This window comes from Lycium barbarum, chromosome 3, assembly GCF_019175385.1.
Source record: "Lycium barbarum isolate Lr01 chromosome 3, ASM1917538v2, whole genome shotgun sequence".
Lineage (NCBI taxonomy): Eukaryota > Viridiplantae > Streptophyta > Magnoliopsida > Solanales > Solanaceae > Lycium > Lycium barbarum.
Window position 1 is genome coordinate 129659000 of NC_083339.1, and position 17433 is coordinate 129676432.

Below are 17433 nucleotides of genomic sequence, written 5' to 3' on the forward strand. Positions count from 1 at the left end.
AGAACACAATTAAGCAAACATTGTGAGCAAAAAATATAGTTCTATGTCCATATTAATAAACAGTCATTAAATTAATGAAATTGCATAATAATGCAGAAAAATCCAAAAACAGCAACTAAATTGAACTAGAATGCCCTGTTTTCAGCAGTTTTTGTGCAGAAAATAGCTTTAAACTGCAAAAAAAAAAAAAAAAAAAAACAATTGTACCAAACTCACCAAATTGTAGCACTAAAACACCAAAAATCGGCATTAAATCACAGAAACTAGCATCTAAACTGCAAAAAAATAGCAACTAGAATGCGCAGACGCCACAAAAAACTGCACAAATTGTACAAAAAATCAGCACCAAGCTGCAACACTAGGCAGCAACATCAGACCACCAGAAACTAGCACCAAGCTGCACAAAAACTGCACAAAGAAACTGCACCAAGTTGCACAAAAAACTGCACCAAGAACATCACTAAACTGCACCAAACTGCACAAAAACCAGCACCAAACAACACCAAAAAATCAGCACAAAAATGTAGCATCAAACCACCAAAAAGTAGGGTCAGACCAAACCTAGAAATATTACTTTAAATTCAGGAAAATAAGGCATTTTTCCTAATTTTTTGACCTTTTTCTAGAAAATGGCATTTACCAGCTAAAATTGTAGATTCTCTAGGGTTTGTTGAAATGTTGAATGATCAACACTCTTTATAAATAGAAGCGGACGAAAGAAATTTTCTTGGGTGAAAATTCAACAACGACTCACTCTATGCGGTTCACCATTGCTTCCTTTTGTAGGTCTACTGTATTTAGTCAAATGCTTCTGTGTAGTTTTCATGCTTGGCTACATTCAGATTGTTGTAACTGTTTTCTTCATTTGATTTATTGAGGAAGATGATTTCTGCATTGGTTTATATATACATGTTATATATGTATGTGTGTGTGTTTTGTGTGTGTATATGTATATCTATGTTCATATATATATATATATAACCCTTATTCCTTTATAATCTGTGTTGATTGACTTTGGAATCAGAGGGATTTAGTTATCTAGTTGAATTCATGCCTGCTTAAATAGTGAGAGTTAAATAATGAATCGATTTGTTTTATTAACTTTTACAGCAATATATAAAGGGCTATTCCTAACTGATACATAGAGTCCTGATATATAAAAAGTCTATAAATGATAACTATAGGATAACAGAAAAACAATTTAAAAAGAACTAAACTAAGAAAGTGATTCAGATGAAGTCTAACTCTAGAAACAGAAAAACAACTGAAACAAATAAGCTAAAATGCAAGAGATATTCCAGTCGTTATTACGCCCTCGCAAGTTGGTGCACGTATCAACCACACCCAACTTAGAAAAAGCCGCTCAAAGGAAGCACGTGGCAGAGGCTTGGTGAGTATATCAACAACTTGGTCAGGAGCATGTAAATGTTTGACTTCAATCTCCTAGTTCTACACTTGATCCCTAATAAAATGAAAGTCTATGGCAACGTGGTTCATCCGACTATGAAATTAAGGATTGGCACAGATATACGTAGTGCTAACACTATCACAAAATACTGTAGAAGCAACATCAGGAGGAAAATGAAGCTTCCCAAACACCATACTATAAAGTATATAAGTTAAATCAAAGAGGTTTTCCAGATTTGTTTGTTTGAAAAACAATTTGGTGGAAAAAAACGAGGTACATGAAAAAAGACAATCCATTCAGCTATCTATGTTATCTTTTGTAAGATAAACAAAGTCGAAATGCAAATTTTGACCGCAAATTTAATTGTTCTTGAAGAAAACGACAAACATGAAGCAAAAGTTTGAATATTATTTTAGCCTTATCTATTCTTGAAATACTACAAATATTTTTATTTTATGAATTTGTTCTCCAAATAAACTTAAGACAAAAAAGCTAGTTTAAAACTTGTTTGCAAATAGAACTTGACAGAAATAAAAAGAAAAATAATATTTTCTTCAAATATGTCATTTTTACTATTGGATTATGTTTGCAAATAAATGTGATAGGAAAACATGTTACTTGAGAAAGACTAAATTTTTTATTGTCTTTTTTTTTTTTTTTAATCTTCAATCCCTTCATTTTAAGGATTAACGGAACATGGTTGTTCCATCAATTCAAATCATAAAATATCTAAACCAGTCACTTCCTACTATTTTATATTTTACATAATAAATGCTAATTCTACTCTTTTTGATAGCTTATTTTATTCTGAGTGTCTCAAAGTGTAAAGATAAAGTGTCTGTCTAGTATAGAGGAGAAAGAAAATCTATTTTTTTTTATAATGTTTGGTTGATAAAAATGTTTTGAAAAGTATTTTATTTAGGAAAATACATTCCTTAAAAATAGAATAAAAATATCTTTCCTAATGGAAGTAGAAAAAATAAATTCCATAAGTGGCATTTCATTGTTCCCACGCCACCCCGCAACCCCCATTCTTAGCCCCTCACTCCCTACCCCCAGCGCCAACATCAGTGTTGCAGCATTTTCTAAATTACATATAAAATTCTCGAAACAATAATTATTTGCCAACTTACAAACTACCCAAAAAAAAAAACGAACGTTTGACCATCCATTACTTTATGGATGCTGTCTTTTTCACTGTATTATTTTATTAAGTCGTTGTTGTTTTCTAATATGAGTATTATTATATTTTAGAAAAGAATTATGGATTGTTCAAGCCATAAATTAATTGTAGGAACTTCAATTTCCCAATAGAATAAATATAAGTTATAATTTTAAAAAAGCGACAATGCAAAAAAGTGGCTAATTCAGGGGCGGCTCTAAGACTAGGCCAGTGAGGCTGTTACCCTTAGGCCCCTAAAATTTGAAGGCCCCAAATTTGTTTTATACTCTTATTATGATTATTATTATTATTATTATTATTATTATTTTATATATATATAATTATTATTATATTCTCTCTCTCTGTCTATATGTGTTACAATATTTTTTGTTATTTGATTGAGGTTATGTTATACCAATAAGTTCATACATTATGACAATTTTCTTCACTCACTAATTAGTATATATGCGTCACTCTTCAATTTTATTTTTTATCTTTTTTTTTTTGTTATAGGAATTAAGTTATATACATTGATAACATAATGTTTTTCTTTTACAATTTTTTCCAAAGCTGCATGAACACAAAAACATTAATCGTGTAATTCAACATATTATATTAGGTTATTTACAATTTATTATAGTGCTACTTAATAGATGAACTACAATTATCGTTCAAATTGATTAGAAGGTGTAAATATTTTTGACATTATCAATGATCAAAACTTAAACTATATGTTATGTACGTTCATATATGTTTCTTATTTGCGATGATTGCCAAATCAAAATTTTCACTTTGAGTTCCGGACTTCAACATCGGATAATCCACCACTTTATTCTTTATGCTCTTTTTCCTAGTTTTTTCTTTTTTTGAAATTCATTTTTTGTCTTAAATGATTAATTTGTTGTTTAGAAAGAGATTAATCTTATAACAGTACAGTCAAACCTCTCTATGACAACATCTTTTGATCCGAAATTTTTTGGTTGTTATAGAGAATGATTGTTATACATGTATAACAACATTGACATTTAAATAATATTTCGTTATTATAGGCAAAAAAGATGCATAAAATCTATTTTTTTCAATTTTAATTATCAAATTATAAGCTTAATCACTTATCAAATTATAAGCTTAATCACACTTTGTATAACGAAGGGAACTCTTCTTCAATTTTTTGCACAATTTCTGTACCTTTTTGTTCTAGTTTCCTGCACAGTTTCTGCAATTTTTTGCACAATTTCTGCACTTTTTTGTTTCAGTTGCCCGAACATTTTTGCATGCAATTTATGCTTCAATTATATCTTGAAATATCAAGGTTAAAATTGAAAATGAAAAATTTATCCAATTTTATCAAACTTCAAACTAAAAATTTATACTTAGACCTTTTTCCATAGTATAGGGCCATTTATGGCCAATTTCCGAAATTAGATTTAGAAAATGTGTAATTTGTTTTCTTTTAATCTGTGCATATATAGAGCACAGCTACACAAGTGTTGTTCCATTTCTCTGTGTACTGTTCTAATATAGGAAAAATCGCCATGGAAAACAACCATCGCAATCGGCTGCTAATGCTGCGGCGGCTCAGTTCGGTGGATACCCACTGCAACCCCACCACCTCCTTGAGAAACATAAACAGCAGGTAGAGATATTTTGGAACTTTCAGCGTCAAGATATTTAGAATCTTAACGATTTCAAAGACCAGCATCATAAGAGAATCATGAAAGCTGACGGGGATGTCCATATGATCTCAGGTGAAGCACCCATTGTGTTTGCGAAAGCATGTGAGCTCTTCATTCTGGAACTCACCATTCGCGCCTGGCTTCACGCCGAGTTAGACAAGTGAAGGACCGTCACTGGCGTGGCTCTCCGTCTGGCAGCCTGCTGATGATGCTAGTGGACATGGTCACCGTAATGATCAAAGGTAACTTTTTGTCATTTCCTTAAGATTAATAAATTTGTCAAGTGTAATTGCTTTCTTCCATTTTCCTTAAAGGTGGTAACTTTCCTCTTTTCATGAGCAGTTGAGATTTGTTAAAACTCCAATTTTTGTTCTTTGTTTTTATTTCACTCCTGTCGGATCTCGGATAGTAGCTACATATATTTGAAAAACCTATTCTGAAGAGTCCACTGTGTTTGTCTTCCTTTTTTTTTTTTTTCGAGAAGGTAACATATAGCTGTGTTTGTCGCTTTTTTTTTGTTCTTTCTTAATGAGGAGTATCCAATTTAAATCTGAAGAGAGATTTAGTGTTCCCTTTTCACTTTTAAATAAGTATATGAATAAATAAATAGCATTTACATAGGTTGGATTCGGATTGCAAGGAGTAATATATAGGAGGGTTTTGTGATGTTGACCTAAAAAGTGTTTTTCTTAGACAGTTGAAGAATATCACAGTGTCAGTAGTCCGATAAGTGTGTCTCGTTTATGAATAGATTTTGATAAACGAGATCCCAAATAAAAACGATATTTTAGGTGGTTTGTCGACCAAATTATTTGTAATATTTGTTACGTTCAACGTATCCCTATAGATAACTAAATTGTAGAGTATAAATGTTAATTTAGGAGGTCCGTGGTGACTATTGGCTCGGACAACGTTATTCTTAGAAATGTTATTTTAGGAAAGGTATGTTGAGCTGCAAATGCCAAAAGTCACGTGTGAGCAGCATAAACGTGAATGCAGTTTAGGTTGCCGCATATCCCAGCAAACATCACATTTGGAGTTCGAATGTGATTCTGTAAATTTGTCTGGTTGGTGTTAATTTCCTAATGTGTATCATGTGCCATGCTTGCTCTCATTGCTCTGTAAATTCATGTACAGCGTTTTTTTGTTTAAATGCTGGTGAAAATCTTTATAGTCTAGCTAGTTCATGTTGACTTTGCTACCAAACTTGTGATTTCTTTCTTCGATGCTGAACTTATCATTGTGACAATCTCTATCTGCACTTGCCCTATTTATCCCTTCCCTGTTATCTTTTTATGGTTTAGACTCTAAAAAATAAGGAGCTTTTCATATGCATTAATCAGGTTGTACTCATGTTATTTCACCCATCTTGGCATGTCTTGATTTGTCTGGTATGATGTTGGCATCTTAGTTCTTAGATGACCTATGACTGCTAAGGTTAAATATGTAGTCTCTAAATTGTTTTTCTTACCCCACAGCTCTGTTTATGGTTGTAGTTTCTTTATGAGTTTTACTTGCTAGGCTAAGCGCTAATTATTCTATTTAATACTTTTTCGCTGTAGTTACTTTATAGGGTTGTGTTTGAGGGTACAAGAATCTGGTTTCTCATTCATATGGTTCAATCACTAATTTCTTGTAATATTTTTTCTGTTTGATCTTGCTGCAGTTAAAGAACATGTTCCCTGCTGATCTAGATGCTCAATGGCACAGAGGAACCTATTAGTTACTAATGCTACAGTCCTCTCAAATGTGAACGCACCACATTATTGGTACTGTCCATGGATACTGGCTTAAGTGTAATTACTTGAATCCTTTAGTCGCTGTCTTGTCTGTATTAAACTGTGTAGTTTATCCAAATGCTTATGGAGTTCTAGTTTTCAGTATTATAATAAACTGACCTTTCTACCCACAATTGCATAATTGTATATGTTAATTAGTTCTCTTTCTGCACTATAGAAGTTTGACTATTGTCCTCATGCTATACTTGGATGATGGATCCACCACGACTTATCGGCAGTGGGATGACTAGTAAACCTAGTGGGCACTGAAGAGTGTAGCCTATTATCTGAGTGATAAAGTGGTGCCTACTTGTGCACACCCAAAGTTACAAAGAATACTTGTTAGCTGAAGTTAAATTTGAGAGTCTGTTTATATATTATGTCTTTTTTCTCTCTCTTTGTATTTATAAGAGCACAACTTCATAGGTCTTCACCATTTCTGTGTCTCTATTAGTAAATTAGAAAAAATAACCTCGTCCAAAACGCCATGGAAAACAACCCTCAGGATTCTGGTGTGTACCCACCGCAACCCCGCCACCTCCTTAAGAAACAAAAACAGCAGGTACAGTTGTTCTAGAACTATCATCGACAAGAAATCGAGAATGCTAACGATTTCAAAGACCTCCAACTTCCCCTAGCCCGCATCAAGAAGATCATGAAAGCTGAGGGGTATGTTCACATGATCTCCGGTGAAGCACTCATTTTGTTTGCAAAGGCATGTGAGCTCTTCATTCTTGAACTCACCATTCGCTCATATCTTAACGCCAGGTTAGACAAGCGAAGGACTCTTCATAAGAATGACCTCGAAGCAGCAATCACTCTCGATGACTAATACTAGGATTAGTAATCCTTGGGATAATACTATAAGTGGTCGTTTGGTTTGAGGTATAAAATGGGTTATGCCAGTACTAATTTTTATACCACGTTTGGTATAAGGTATAAATTTATCCCGGGATTATTTTATACCTTGTACCAAACGTGGTATAAAAATTAGTGCTGGAATAACTCAACTTATACCTTCTTAACCCACTTATACTGGGATTATTTTATACCATCTTTCAGATGGTATAAAATAATACCAACAGATGGGATAAATTAGTCCCGGGATTGTAATCCCGGGACTATTTTGACTAGCAACCAAACGACCACTAAAATGATCATCTTATCCCTGAATCCTTTTCATTGATTAAATTGTGTGTATGTGTTTGCTGGTTTTAATTTTTGTTTTAGCATATATTTAGCTTCTGATTTTTGTTTAGTTTCTACAAAGTTTTTAGCTACAGTTTCTGCACTTTTTTCGCTACAATTTATGCACAGATTCTGCAATTTTTAAAATGATCATCTTATCCCTGAATCCTTTTCATTGATTAAATTGTGTGTATGTGTTTGCTGGTTTTAATTTTTGTTTTAGCATATATTTAGCTTCTGATTTTTGTTTAGTTTCTACAAAGTTTTTAGCTACAGTTTCTGCACTTTTTTCGCTGCAATTTATGCACAGATTCTGCACTTTTTTGTTTCAGTTTCCTGCACAGTTGTCACACCCTTTTTTGTCCCCACAAAAAACATGATTTATTATATGTTGAGCTTAAAAGGGTTTTAAATTAGAAAGTGACTAAAATGGTGCTTTGAAAAGGGATTTTATTTAGAGAAAAGAGTCGCCATCTGGCATCTAGTTTTGGTGTGCCATGTCACCGTAAAATCCATATCCCTTTCAAAACAAGTTTAACTCTAAAAACTGATCAGCGATAAAGATTCCGGTTAAGGAATTCTGTTGACCAAAGGCAAGGTGTGAGGCATCCCTCGAGTCCCGTGGTTTTAGCACGATCGCTTTAATTAACTCATATTGGCTTAAATAAAAACTCAATCAAGTAAACTCACATAAAACAAACCAGCACACGCACAAGAAAAGTTCAAAAAATAAAGTCTGAATTATTACAACCGAAATAAAAGAAAAATGCGAGAAAATAAACCTATACTACACTAATCTAAACTATACTAAGCTATCCCTGACATCCCGGGTCTTCTCCATGATCGGCCTCCATTGATTTTCTTCCGGGACATCCCACCCGGAATGAATACATAACATTAAAAGCGAGTAAAAGAAAACACAAACAAATATATGAACCTAAAATTTGCCTACCAACCCCGGCGATTGTCCAATTTGGCCTAAACTTTAAATCGTGTATAGCACGTATTGAAGAACGAATAAGACGTGCGAAGTCCAAAATTCAATTTTTAATGATCAATCTTTCCCAACGAACTAAATCCAACTTAAATCTTCATTCATACTCAAATTAAAACTATCTTAGTGTTTAAGTACCCACTTGAATTTAATCACGATGGCACGTTAATTTCCAGGAAAAACAAAATCACCGAAACAAACAAGATCAAAGTATTAAAACAATCAACCACCATTCATCCCATCTATCATTCAAAATAACCAACTCAACAAACATATGTTTGTTAGAGGATTAAAAGAGAAGAGATAGAAAATTGGACCTCAAACGATGAATTTAAACTCGACGGGAACCGCAACCGGAACTCGAAACACCCGACGGAAAAGCTCCAACCTCTCGGACTTGTTTTAATACCCAACACCAGTAGTCCCTTTTTTTTGGTTTTGGTAGTTTGGGTGGGCTTAATGATGGGTGTTTCACGGTGAAGGGTGGTTGAAGGATGACGGTGGTGGAGATGGGTGAAGGACTGGTAGTTTAGTGGGTATTTTCCGGTGGGCTTTTTTCAGTTCAATAAAATGAAGAAGATGGTGGTATTTTGTTGTCGTTTTTGGGGTTTTTCAGGTGGGTTCGTGGCGGTGGAGAAGGTTGGTGGACAGGGGCGTTTTGTATGGGGCGACGGGTGGGAAAATAGGTGGTGTTTTGGGTGGAGATGATGACGATTCGGTGGTTGTGGGTGATGAAGAATGAAGAAGACGATGAGGACTTTCTTTTTCCTTTTTGTGCGTCACTTTTGAAAGATTTGAAGAAAACTGATATGGGAAATTTTATCTGTGTGTTTTCATTGCACTGTTCATGTATTTATACAATTGGATTTGTACAAAGAATAAAACAAAAATGAAATAGCTATTAATCTAGACTATACACTTGTTCTATTGTGATTGTGTGTTTTCATTGCACTGTTCATGTATTTATACAATTGGATTTGTACAAAGAATAAAACAAAAATGAAATAGCTATTAATCTAGACTATACACTTGTTCTATTGTGATTGTGCATCTCCTAACAAACTCAAAACCTCATCATTTCAAATATTCTCTCATGTGCATCACACGTGAGAAGTATAACAAATCTTCCAGTTGTGCACAAAATCATCCAACAACCCATAATAATTTAATCCAACGGTTGATAGAAAATCAAGACATATTCGGTGTGATGTTTTGTGATGAACCCACGTGGCATAATGTTTTCTTATCCTTCTCTTGTTTCATCTTCTTCTTCTTCTGTTTGTTACTAACAACAACAACATCAATGGTGTTTTTCATTCCAACATCCCCCCTCAAGATGGAGGGGAGTGTCATGACCCCCATCTTGTTGAGAATTTGTTTGTGAGAAGCCCCAGATAAGGGTTTCGTAAATAGATCTGCAAGTTGGTGAGAAGACGGAAGAAATGACAATGTAATCAACCCGGCTAGAAATTGTTGCCGCACAAAATGACAATCTAATTCGACATGTTTTGTGCGCTCATGGAAGATCGGGTTGCGTAATATATGTATAGCCGCTTGACTATCGGAATGCAGAGAAATAGGGAGAGAAATTGGTGCAGATAGATCCTCAAGGAGACAAATCAACCATGTAAGCTCGGACGTGACTCGTCGCATAGATATGTACTCTGCTTCAGCAGAGGAAAGGGAGATCGAAATTTGCTTCTTTGATTTCCAAGAGATCGGAGCTCCACCGAGAGTAATGAAAAATCCGCTTACAGATCGGTGAGAATCCTTACACGCAGCCCAATCTGCGTCGCAGAATGCCAACAAGATGAAGGATGGATGATAATTCAATAATATTCCTTGGGCTGGATTGACACTGAGGTACAGCAGAACCCTTAAAGCAGCGAAAAAGTGTGTCACACAAGGATTCTGCATATATTGGCTTAATGCAAGCACAACAAAGTTGAGATCTGGTCTGGTGTGTGTCAAATAGTTCAGTTTTCCGACCAAATGTCGGTAAAGAGTCGGGTTTTCCATTAAAGGACCATCATTTGCACAAAGTTTGGAATATGGATCCAAAGGCGAAGTAACCAGAGGTAGATGGGAAATGTCAAACTCCTTCAATAAATCCAAGGTAAACTTCCTTTGACTTACTATGAATCCTTGTCTTTCCCGCAAAATTTCCATGCCAAGAAAGTAGTGAATATTGCCCAAGTTCTTGACTTTAAACTCAGAATTAAGAAAACACTTAATGTCTTCGATCTCTGATAAATTGTTCCCAGTGATGAGTATGTCATCGACATACACTGCTTGTATAGAAATGAGGTCCCCTGATTGTTTGAAAAATAAAGAGTAATCATTTAAAGATGATGAATAACCTTTGAAACTTAGAGCACCGGCTAATTTAGCATACCATTGGCGGGAAGCCTGTTTCAAACCATATAGGGACTTCCTTAGAAGACAAACATGTGTAGGACTGGGAGGCTCTAGACCTGGGGGAAACTTCATATATACCTCCTCTTGAAGGTCACCATGCAAAAATGCATTGTTGACATCAAGTTGCGAGACACACCACCCTTTCTTTGCAGCAATTGTAAGTAAACATCTAATGGTGGTCATTTTGACCTAGGTTTCCCCATAGTCAATGCCTTCCCTTTGTATATCCCCCCTTACCACAAGCCTTACTTTAAGTATTTCAACACTGCCATCTGAAAGATGCTTCACCTTGTAAACCCATTTACAAGGAAGTGCTTTCCTTCCATGTGGCAACTCCACCACCTCCCAAGTATGATTGTCCTGTAGGGCTTGAATTTCCATTTCCATAGTTGTAACCCAACCTGGATGTTGAATGGCTTGAGAAAAACTACTAGGTTCACTAAGACTGGAAATAGAATGCAAAACATGTTGGTTGTCAGTAGTTAGGGCATTGAAAGAGAAATCACTTGGTTTGTCTGTTTCCCCTATGCAGGCATTGTCTAAATCTGCAAACCTAATGTTGTTGCAGATGTAATCCTTGAGATAGCTTGGTTGGTTTGAAATTCTAGTTGTTTGTCTGGTAGGCAAAATGGAAACAACTCTAGATGGTGCAGATTGATTTGGATTATCTGGTGGTGGAGTAATGGGAAAATTTGTAGTGTTGGAAGAAGGAAGATTTGTAGTGCTTGTAGGAAGTGAATTAGAAGTGTCAAAGGGATTGGGTGTATTTATAGACTGAGAAAAAGAGTGATCTGGAGAATGGCTAGGTGATGAAGGTTGAATATGTGAGATGTCTGATGTTGAAGGCATGTCATCAAGGAATGGAAAGGCATTATCTGATGATGAAGTGAAATTGGGAAACATGGGCACATGTGTAGGTTCTGTCTCTGCAAAGGGATAGTGATCCTCATGAAAGACCACATCCCTTGAAATAATAACCTTTTTTGTGTTCAATTCCAGCAATTTGTATCCCTTTTGTTGTATAGGATATCCCAGAAGGACACATGTCTTAGCCCTTGCATGAAATTTAGATCTGCCTTGTGCAAAAGTGGATGCATAGCATAAGCATCCAAAATTCCTTAAATGTTCATAACTAGGTTGATGATGAAACAGCATCTCATATGGTGTTTTCCCTTGGAGAACACGAGATGGCAACCTATTTATGATGTGTGCAGCAGTTAAAATGGCTTCTCCCCAATAAGAAATAGGCAGATGTGACTGAAACATTAAACCTCTAGCAATTTCCAAGAGGTATCTGTGCTTCCTCTCAACAATCCCATTTTGTTGAGGGGTAGCAACACAAGATACCTGATGTAGAATACCTTCTGATGCTAAATAGGCAGCTTCTTGTGTTCCTTTACCTAGCTCCAAAGCATTATCAGATCTGATCATTTTCACTTTAACCTTAAACTGTCTCTCAACCATAGAAAAGAAACTCTTAAGTATTGGAAAAGCATTGCTCTTAGTGGTTAAAAGAAAAGTCCATGTTCCTCTACTATAGTCATCTACTATAGTGAGGAAATATTTATAACCATTGTATGTATTTGATTTATAAGGGCCCCAAGTGTCCACATGAATAAGATCAAAAATTCCCTTAGACTTGATAGTACTAACTGGAAAAGGAAGCCTAGTTTGCTTTGCTTTAGGACACACATCACATATAAAATTAGAGTTTGAAACACAATGAAGGAAATGTAAATGTTTCATTGCTGAAAATGGGAGATGTCCCAATCTTACATGCCAAAGTCTTACATTAGGGACAAAGTTGACATTTACTGAACTAGGAACTGAAACAGACTCTTGAATGGAATTGCTTCCTTTTGGAATTGAAACAACATCAGAAGTAAATAAACATCTAGACTTAGGACTAGAAGGCTCCAATAAATAAAGTTCTTCTCTTACTTCATCAAAAGCTTGTGGACTCATCTTTGAAAGGCCCTGCAATATGCAACTACTAGATGTAAATAAGATGTCACATGTGAACTGTACACGGAACTTATGCACAGACAAAAGATTATATTTAAAATCTGAGACATGGAGGACATTAGTTAAGACAAGACCTGGCAGAATGGATATGCTTCCTGTATGGGTAACACTAACCTTGAAAGAATTAGGTAAACTAATGTTTAAAGGTACAGGAAGAGGGATTAGAAACATGAAAGAATTAGGATTGTAGCACTTGTGTTCTGAAGCACCTGAATCTATGATCCAGTTGTTTGATGTTAGACTAGCAAAACATGATCCTGAATATTTTAAAACAGTACCAACAATTGCATTTGCATTAATTCCCTTCTGTGCCTGCTTTGCATGTTTATACATGTGCATCATCTCTGCCACCTCCTTTTTGGTATACTGCTGAGTGATGTCAGTCTCTTTACTCTCAACATATTGTATGGCCTTATCTCCCTCTCCTTCTGTTGATATTATCCCACTTGCCCTAGGCTGATCTTGCCCTTTTGTGAACTCAAAATCTTGAGGAAATCCTATCAGTTTGTAACAGTCATCCATAACATGTCCTGTCTTTCCACAATAAGTACATGTGGCATTGGGATTATACTTCTTCTTTCCTTTGAACTTTTGTTGTGGTTTTACAAACCTTTGTGCTGAATTGTTAAATTTCTGATTCATATCTCTTCCTCTTTGTGGTTGAAATTTGAACTTCTGAGCATTCCTAGCTTGCCCAGCTGCCATAAAAGCTGCAAACTCAGCCATTAACTGATTGTTTGCAAACTTACCTTGACCCATTGCCATGAAAGATGCAAAATCAGCATAGAACTATGCATTTGCATATACTTCTCTCTGATTCTCATCTTGTAATAATAAGGAATAAGCAACATTGATTCTAGGCAAGGGATTCATCATAAGAATGTTTCCCTTTGCCTGTGTGTACACATCATTCAACCCCATCAGAAATTGAATTAATCTCTGATTTTCCAAAGATTTTGTGAGTTTCTCTTTGCCTTCACAAGTGCACACACATGAGCAACACACAATGATACTTAGAGAGTCTAGTTCATCCCAGATTCTCTTTATCTTAGTGAAATATCCAGCTATGTCGCTATTTCCCTGTACTAAGACAGATAATTCTTTTTGCAGGTGATAAAGTTTGGCTCCATTAGATTTGCCAAACCTTTGCTCCAAGCTATCCCATAAACCCTTTGCTGTTGTGGAGGACTATCAGCTATTTCTTTTGATAATGCATTCAGAATCCAGCTAATGACCATATCATTGCAGCAATTCCATTGTTCAAAATCTGCTGAAGTTGGATTTGGAGATTTGCAACTTCCATTTATAAAGCCAAGCTTCTTCGTGGCTGAAAGTGATAGTAAGATAGACCTCCTCCAACCCAGATACCCTTTTCCATCAAACACTGTGTTAACAAGAGTCATTCCGGCTGAATCAGAGGATCCTAAGTAATAGGGATGAGTGTGATCAATGGTGATTGTTTTTCCATCACTGGATGCTGCAATTACAACAGTTTCAGGCATTTTCTATCCCTGAGTAAGCTGCAGCAGATGAACAAGAAGAGAAAAGATATGGATCAGGCCTAATGCTCTGATACCATGAAAGATTTGAAGAAAACTGATATGGGAAATTTTCTCTGTGTATTTCTCATTGCACTGTTCATGTATTTATACAATTGGATTTGTACAAAGAATAAAGAAAAATGAAATAGCTATTAATCTAGACTGTACACTTGTTCTATTGTGATTGTGCATCTCCTAACAAACTCAAAACCTCATCATTTCAAATATTCTCTCATGTGCACCACACGTGAGAAGTGTAACAAATCTTCCAGCTGTGCACAAAATCATCCAACAGCCCACAATAATTTAATCCAACGGTTGATAGAAAATCAAGACATATCCGGTGTGATGTTTTGTGATGAACCCACGTGGCATAATGTTTTCTTATCGTTCTCTTGTTTCATCTTCTTCTTCTTCTTCTGTTTGTTACTAACAACCACGTGGCATAATGTTTTCTTATCCTTCTCTTGTTTCATCTTCTTCTGTTTGTTACTAACAGCAACAACATCAATGGTGTTTTTCATTCCAACAACTTTCTCTCTATCAATCTGTGTGTGCGCCCTATCCTCATTTCTATTCTAAAAATGATTCAACTCTTTATATGCTTTGTTTTCCGTGTATCTATGGTGTTTCCTCCATGTATTGCCTGTGTGTTATATATTGATGATGATGAAAAATGAGCCAGGGTCCCACCCAAAGGGGAAAAAAAAGTGAACCCCCTCCCCTTTTGTGCTAAGGTTTGTTATCAAACTTTGTCATTTTGTCGTGAGGTGGTATAATCCTATTTGCTTTTTTTTTTCTTTTTTAACCTTTTATTTAACGTCAAACAAAAAATATTTAATAACTATTTCTAGGTAACTAAAAAAAAAACTCTTAAAATAAATAACTGGCTAAGCAAAATTAAAACCTATAAAGCATATTTTTTGTAATTTTTCTTTCTTTAAAACACAAAACTTATACTCTAAAAATAGCAAATATTTTTGTTCTTTTTTTCGCAAATAAGTCTACTAAATAAAAATAGAATAAAATCGCCACGTCAAAATTAAAATTAAAAGAAATATTTAAAAACTATAAGGTGAAACACGTGGGGAGGGTCAAAATTACGTGTCTACAACAGTTTCTGTAATTTTTTGCACAATTTCTGCACTTTTCTGTTCCAGTTTCCTGCACAGTTTTTGGAAAAAAAAATTTACAATTTCTGCGATTTATGATTCAATTATATCTAAGTCATTGAAATATCAAGGTTAAAATTGAAAACAAAGAATTTATCCAATTTTATGGAACTTCAAACCAAAAGTTTATACTTAGACCTTTTTCAATAATCTAGGGACAGTCTTGGTCAATTTTCAAAATTAGATTTGGAAAATTTGTAATTAGTTTTCTCTTAATCTGTGTATATATAGAGCACAGCTACGTCCACATGATCTCAGTTGAAGCACCAATTGTATTTGCCATAGCATGTGAGCTCTTCATTCCGGAACTCACCATTCGCTTTTGGCTTCACGTCGAGGGAGAAGAGCGAAGGACTCTTCATAAGAGCAACCTCGAAGCGGCAATTACATTTTCAACTTCCTTGTTGATGTTATTCCTACGGAAGGGGCTGCTGGTAATGTGGGGTCCACAGCAAGTGGTGGGCCCTACTATTACTCTCCATTGGAACAGCCTGATATGCCTGGAGTTCATCTCTCAATGTACCTCCCGCCTCCGCCACCACCATCGCAGGCGTGGCTGTCCATCTGGCACCCTGCTGGTGATGCTACTGGACAAAGTAAATGTGATGATCAAAGGTAACTTTTTGTCATTTCCTTCAGATTAATAAATTTGTCAAGTGTAATTGCTTTCTTCCATTTTCCTTAAAGGTGGTAACTTTCCTCTTTTCATGAGAAAAGGTGATAACTTTCCTTAAATGAACTGGACAACAAAATTTTGTAGCAAAATGTTTGGGATAAAATTGAGACGAGGTCTGATACTGCTTATGTTTTATTGGTTAGCAACCGTTTAGCGTGAACTGCTGAGAATATTCAAATGAGGACTGCTCTATTTTTTGGGTTGTACGTGCATAGCTGCTGGCCCGGTTTTCACCTCTATTTTGGATCAAATGGCTGCCCAAGGAGTTCGGTGTAGCGTCTTCTCTTCTAAGCATATTGTGCGGAAAAAGACTGATCTTTATTAACAAAAAAAAACTGCTAGGCACTCTGTCTAGTGTTATAAGTTCGTCAACAAATTGTGTAGTACTTTATAGTTGGTTTTGGTTACTACTTCGAATTATGAAAGTGTACTTGTACTTAATTATGTAACAAAATTGTGACTAAGGTTGGCTATTTTGTCCATTTGTTCGGAATTTTATCATTATTTTAATTGAGTTTTAGCATAACGCTAAGTAAAGAACATAACTGAGCAAACATAACTGAGGAAATGAAGCTTCCCAAACACAACACTACAAAGTATATAAGTTAAATCAAATAGGTTTTCAGATTTGTTTGTTTGCAAAGCAACTTGGTGGAAAAAACGAGGTGCATGAAAAAAGACAATCAATTCAGCTATCTATGTTCTCTTATGTAAGATAAAACAAAGTCGAAATGTAAAATTTGACCGCAAATTAATTGTTCTCGAAGAAAACGACAAACATGAAACAAAAGTTTGAATATTTTTTTTTTTAGCATTATCTATTTTTGAAATACTAAAAATATTTTTATTTTATGAATTTGTTCTCTAAACAAACTTAAGACAAAAATGCTAGTTTAAAACTTGTCTGCAAATAGAACTTGACGGAAATAACTAGAAAAATATTATTTTCTTCAAATGATCTATCAATTTTACTATTTGGATTATGTTTGCAAATAAATGTGATAGGAAAACATGTTACTTGAGAAAGACTAAATTTTTTATTACCTTTTTTTTTTTTTTTAATCTTCGATCCCTTCATTTTAAGGATTAAAGGAACAGAACATGATTGTTCCATCAATTCAAATCATAAAATATCTAAACCAGTCCCTTCCTACTATTTATATTTTATAAAATAAACTCTAATTCTACTCTTTTTGATAGCTTAATTTGTTCTGAGTGTCTCATTGTGTAAAGATTAAGTGTGTGTCTAGTATGGAGGAGAAAGAAAATCTATTTTTTCATGTTTGGTTGATCAAAAGATTTGAAAAGTATTTTATTTAGGAAAACACATTCCTTAAAACTAGAATAAAAATATTTTTCCTAATGAAAGTAGAAAAAATAAATTCCATAAGTGGC

The 17433-nt window shown here is 34.9% G+C and overlaps 2 protein-coding genes across 2 annotated transcripts in view; both read left to right on the forward strand.

Annotated features, from left to right (window-relative positions):
* Positions 1-989: 989 nt before the first annotated feature.
* Positions 990-17433, forward strand: part of LOC132632477 (uncharacterized) — a 36394-nt gene continuing 19950 nt past the window's right edge. Inside the window, exon 1 of the transcript XR_009579423.1 lies at positions 990-1390. The gene's annotated coding sequence lies outside the window, so the exon portion shown is untranslated. The remainder of the gene's footprint in view (positions 1391-17433) is intronic.
* Positions 15609-16441, forward strand: LOC132632476 (uncharacterized). The gene is made up of 2 exons (XM_060348429.1): positions 15609-15977; positions 16182-16441. Exons 1-2 carry the CDS (start codon positions 15611-15613, stop codon positions 16190-16192), a joined length of 378 nt encoding a protein of 125 aa, XP_060204412.1. The 5' UTR covers positions 15609-15610; the 3' UTR covers positions 16193-16441.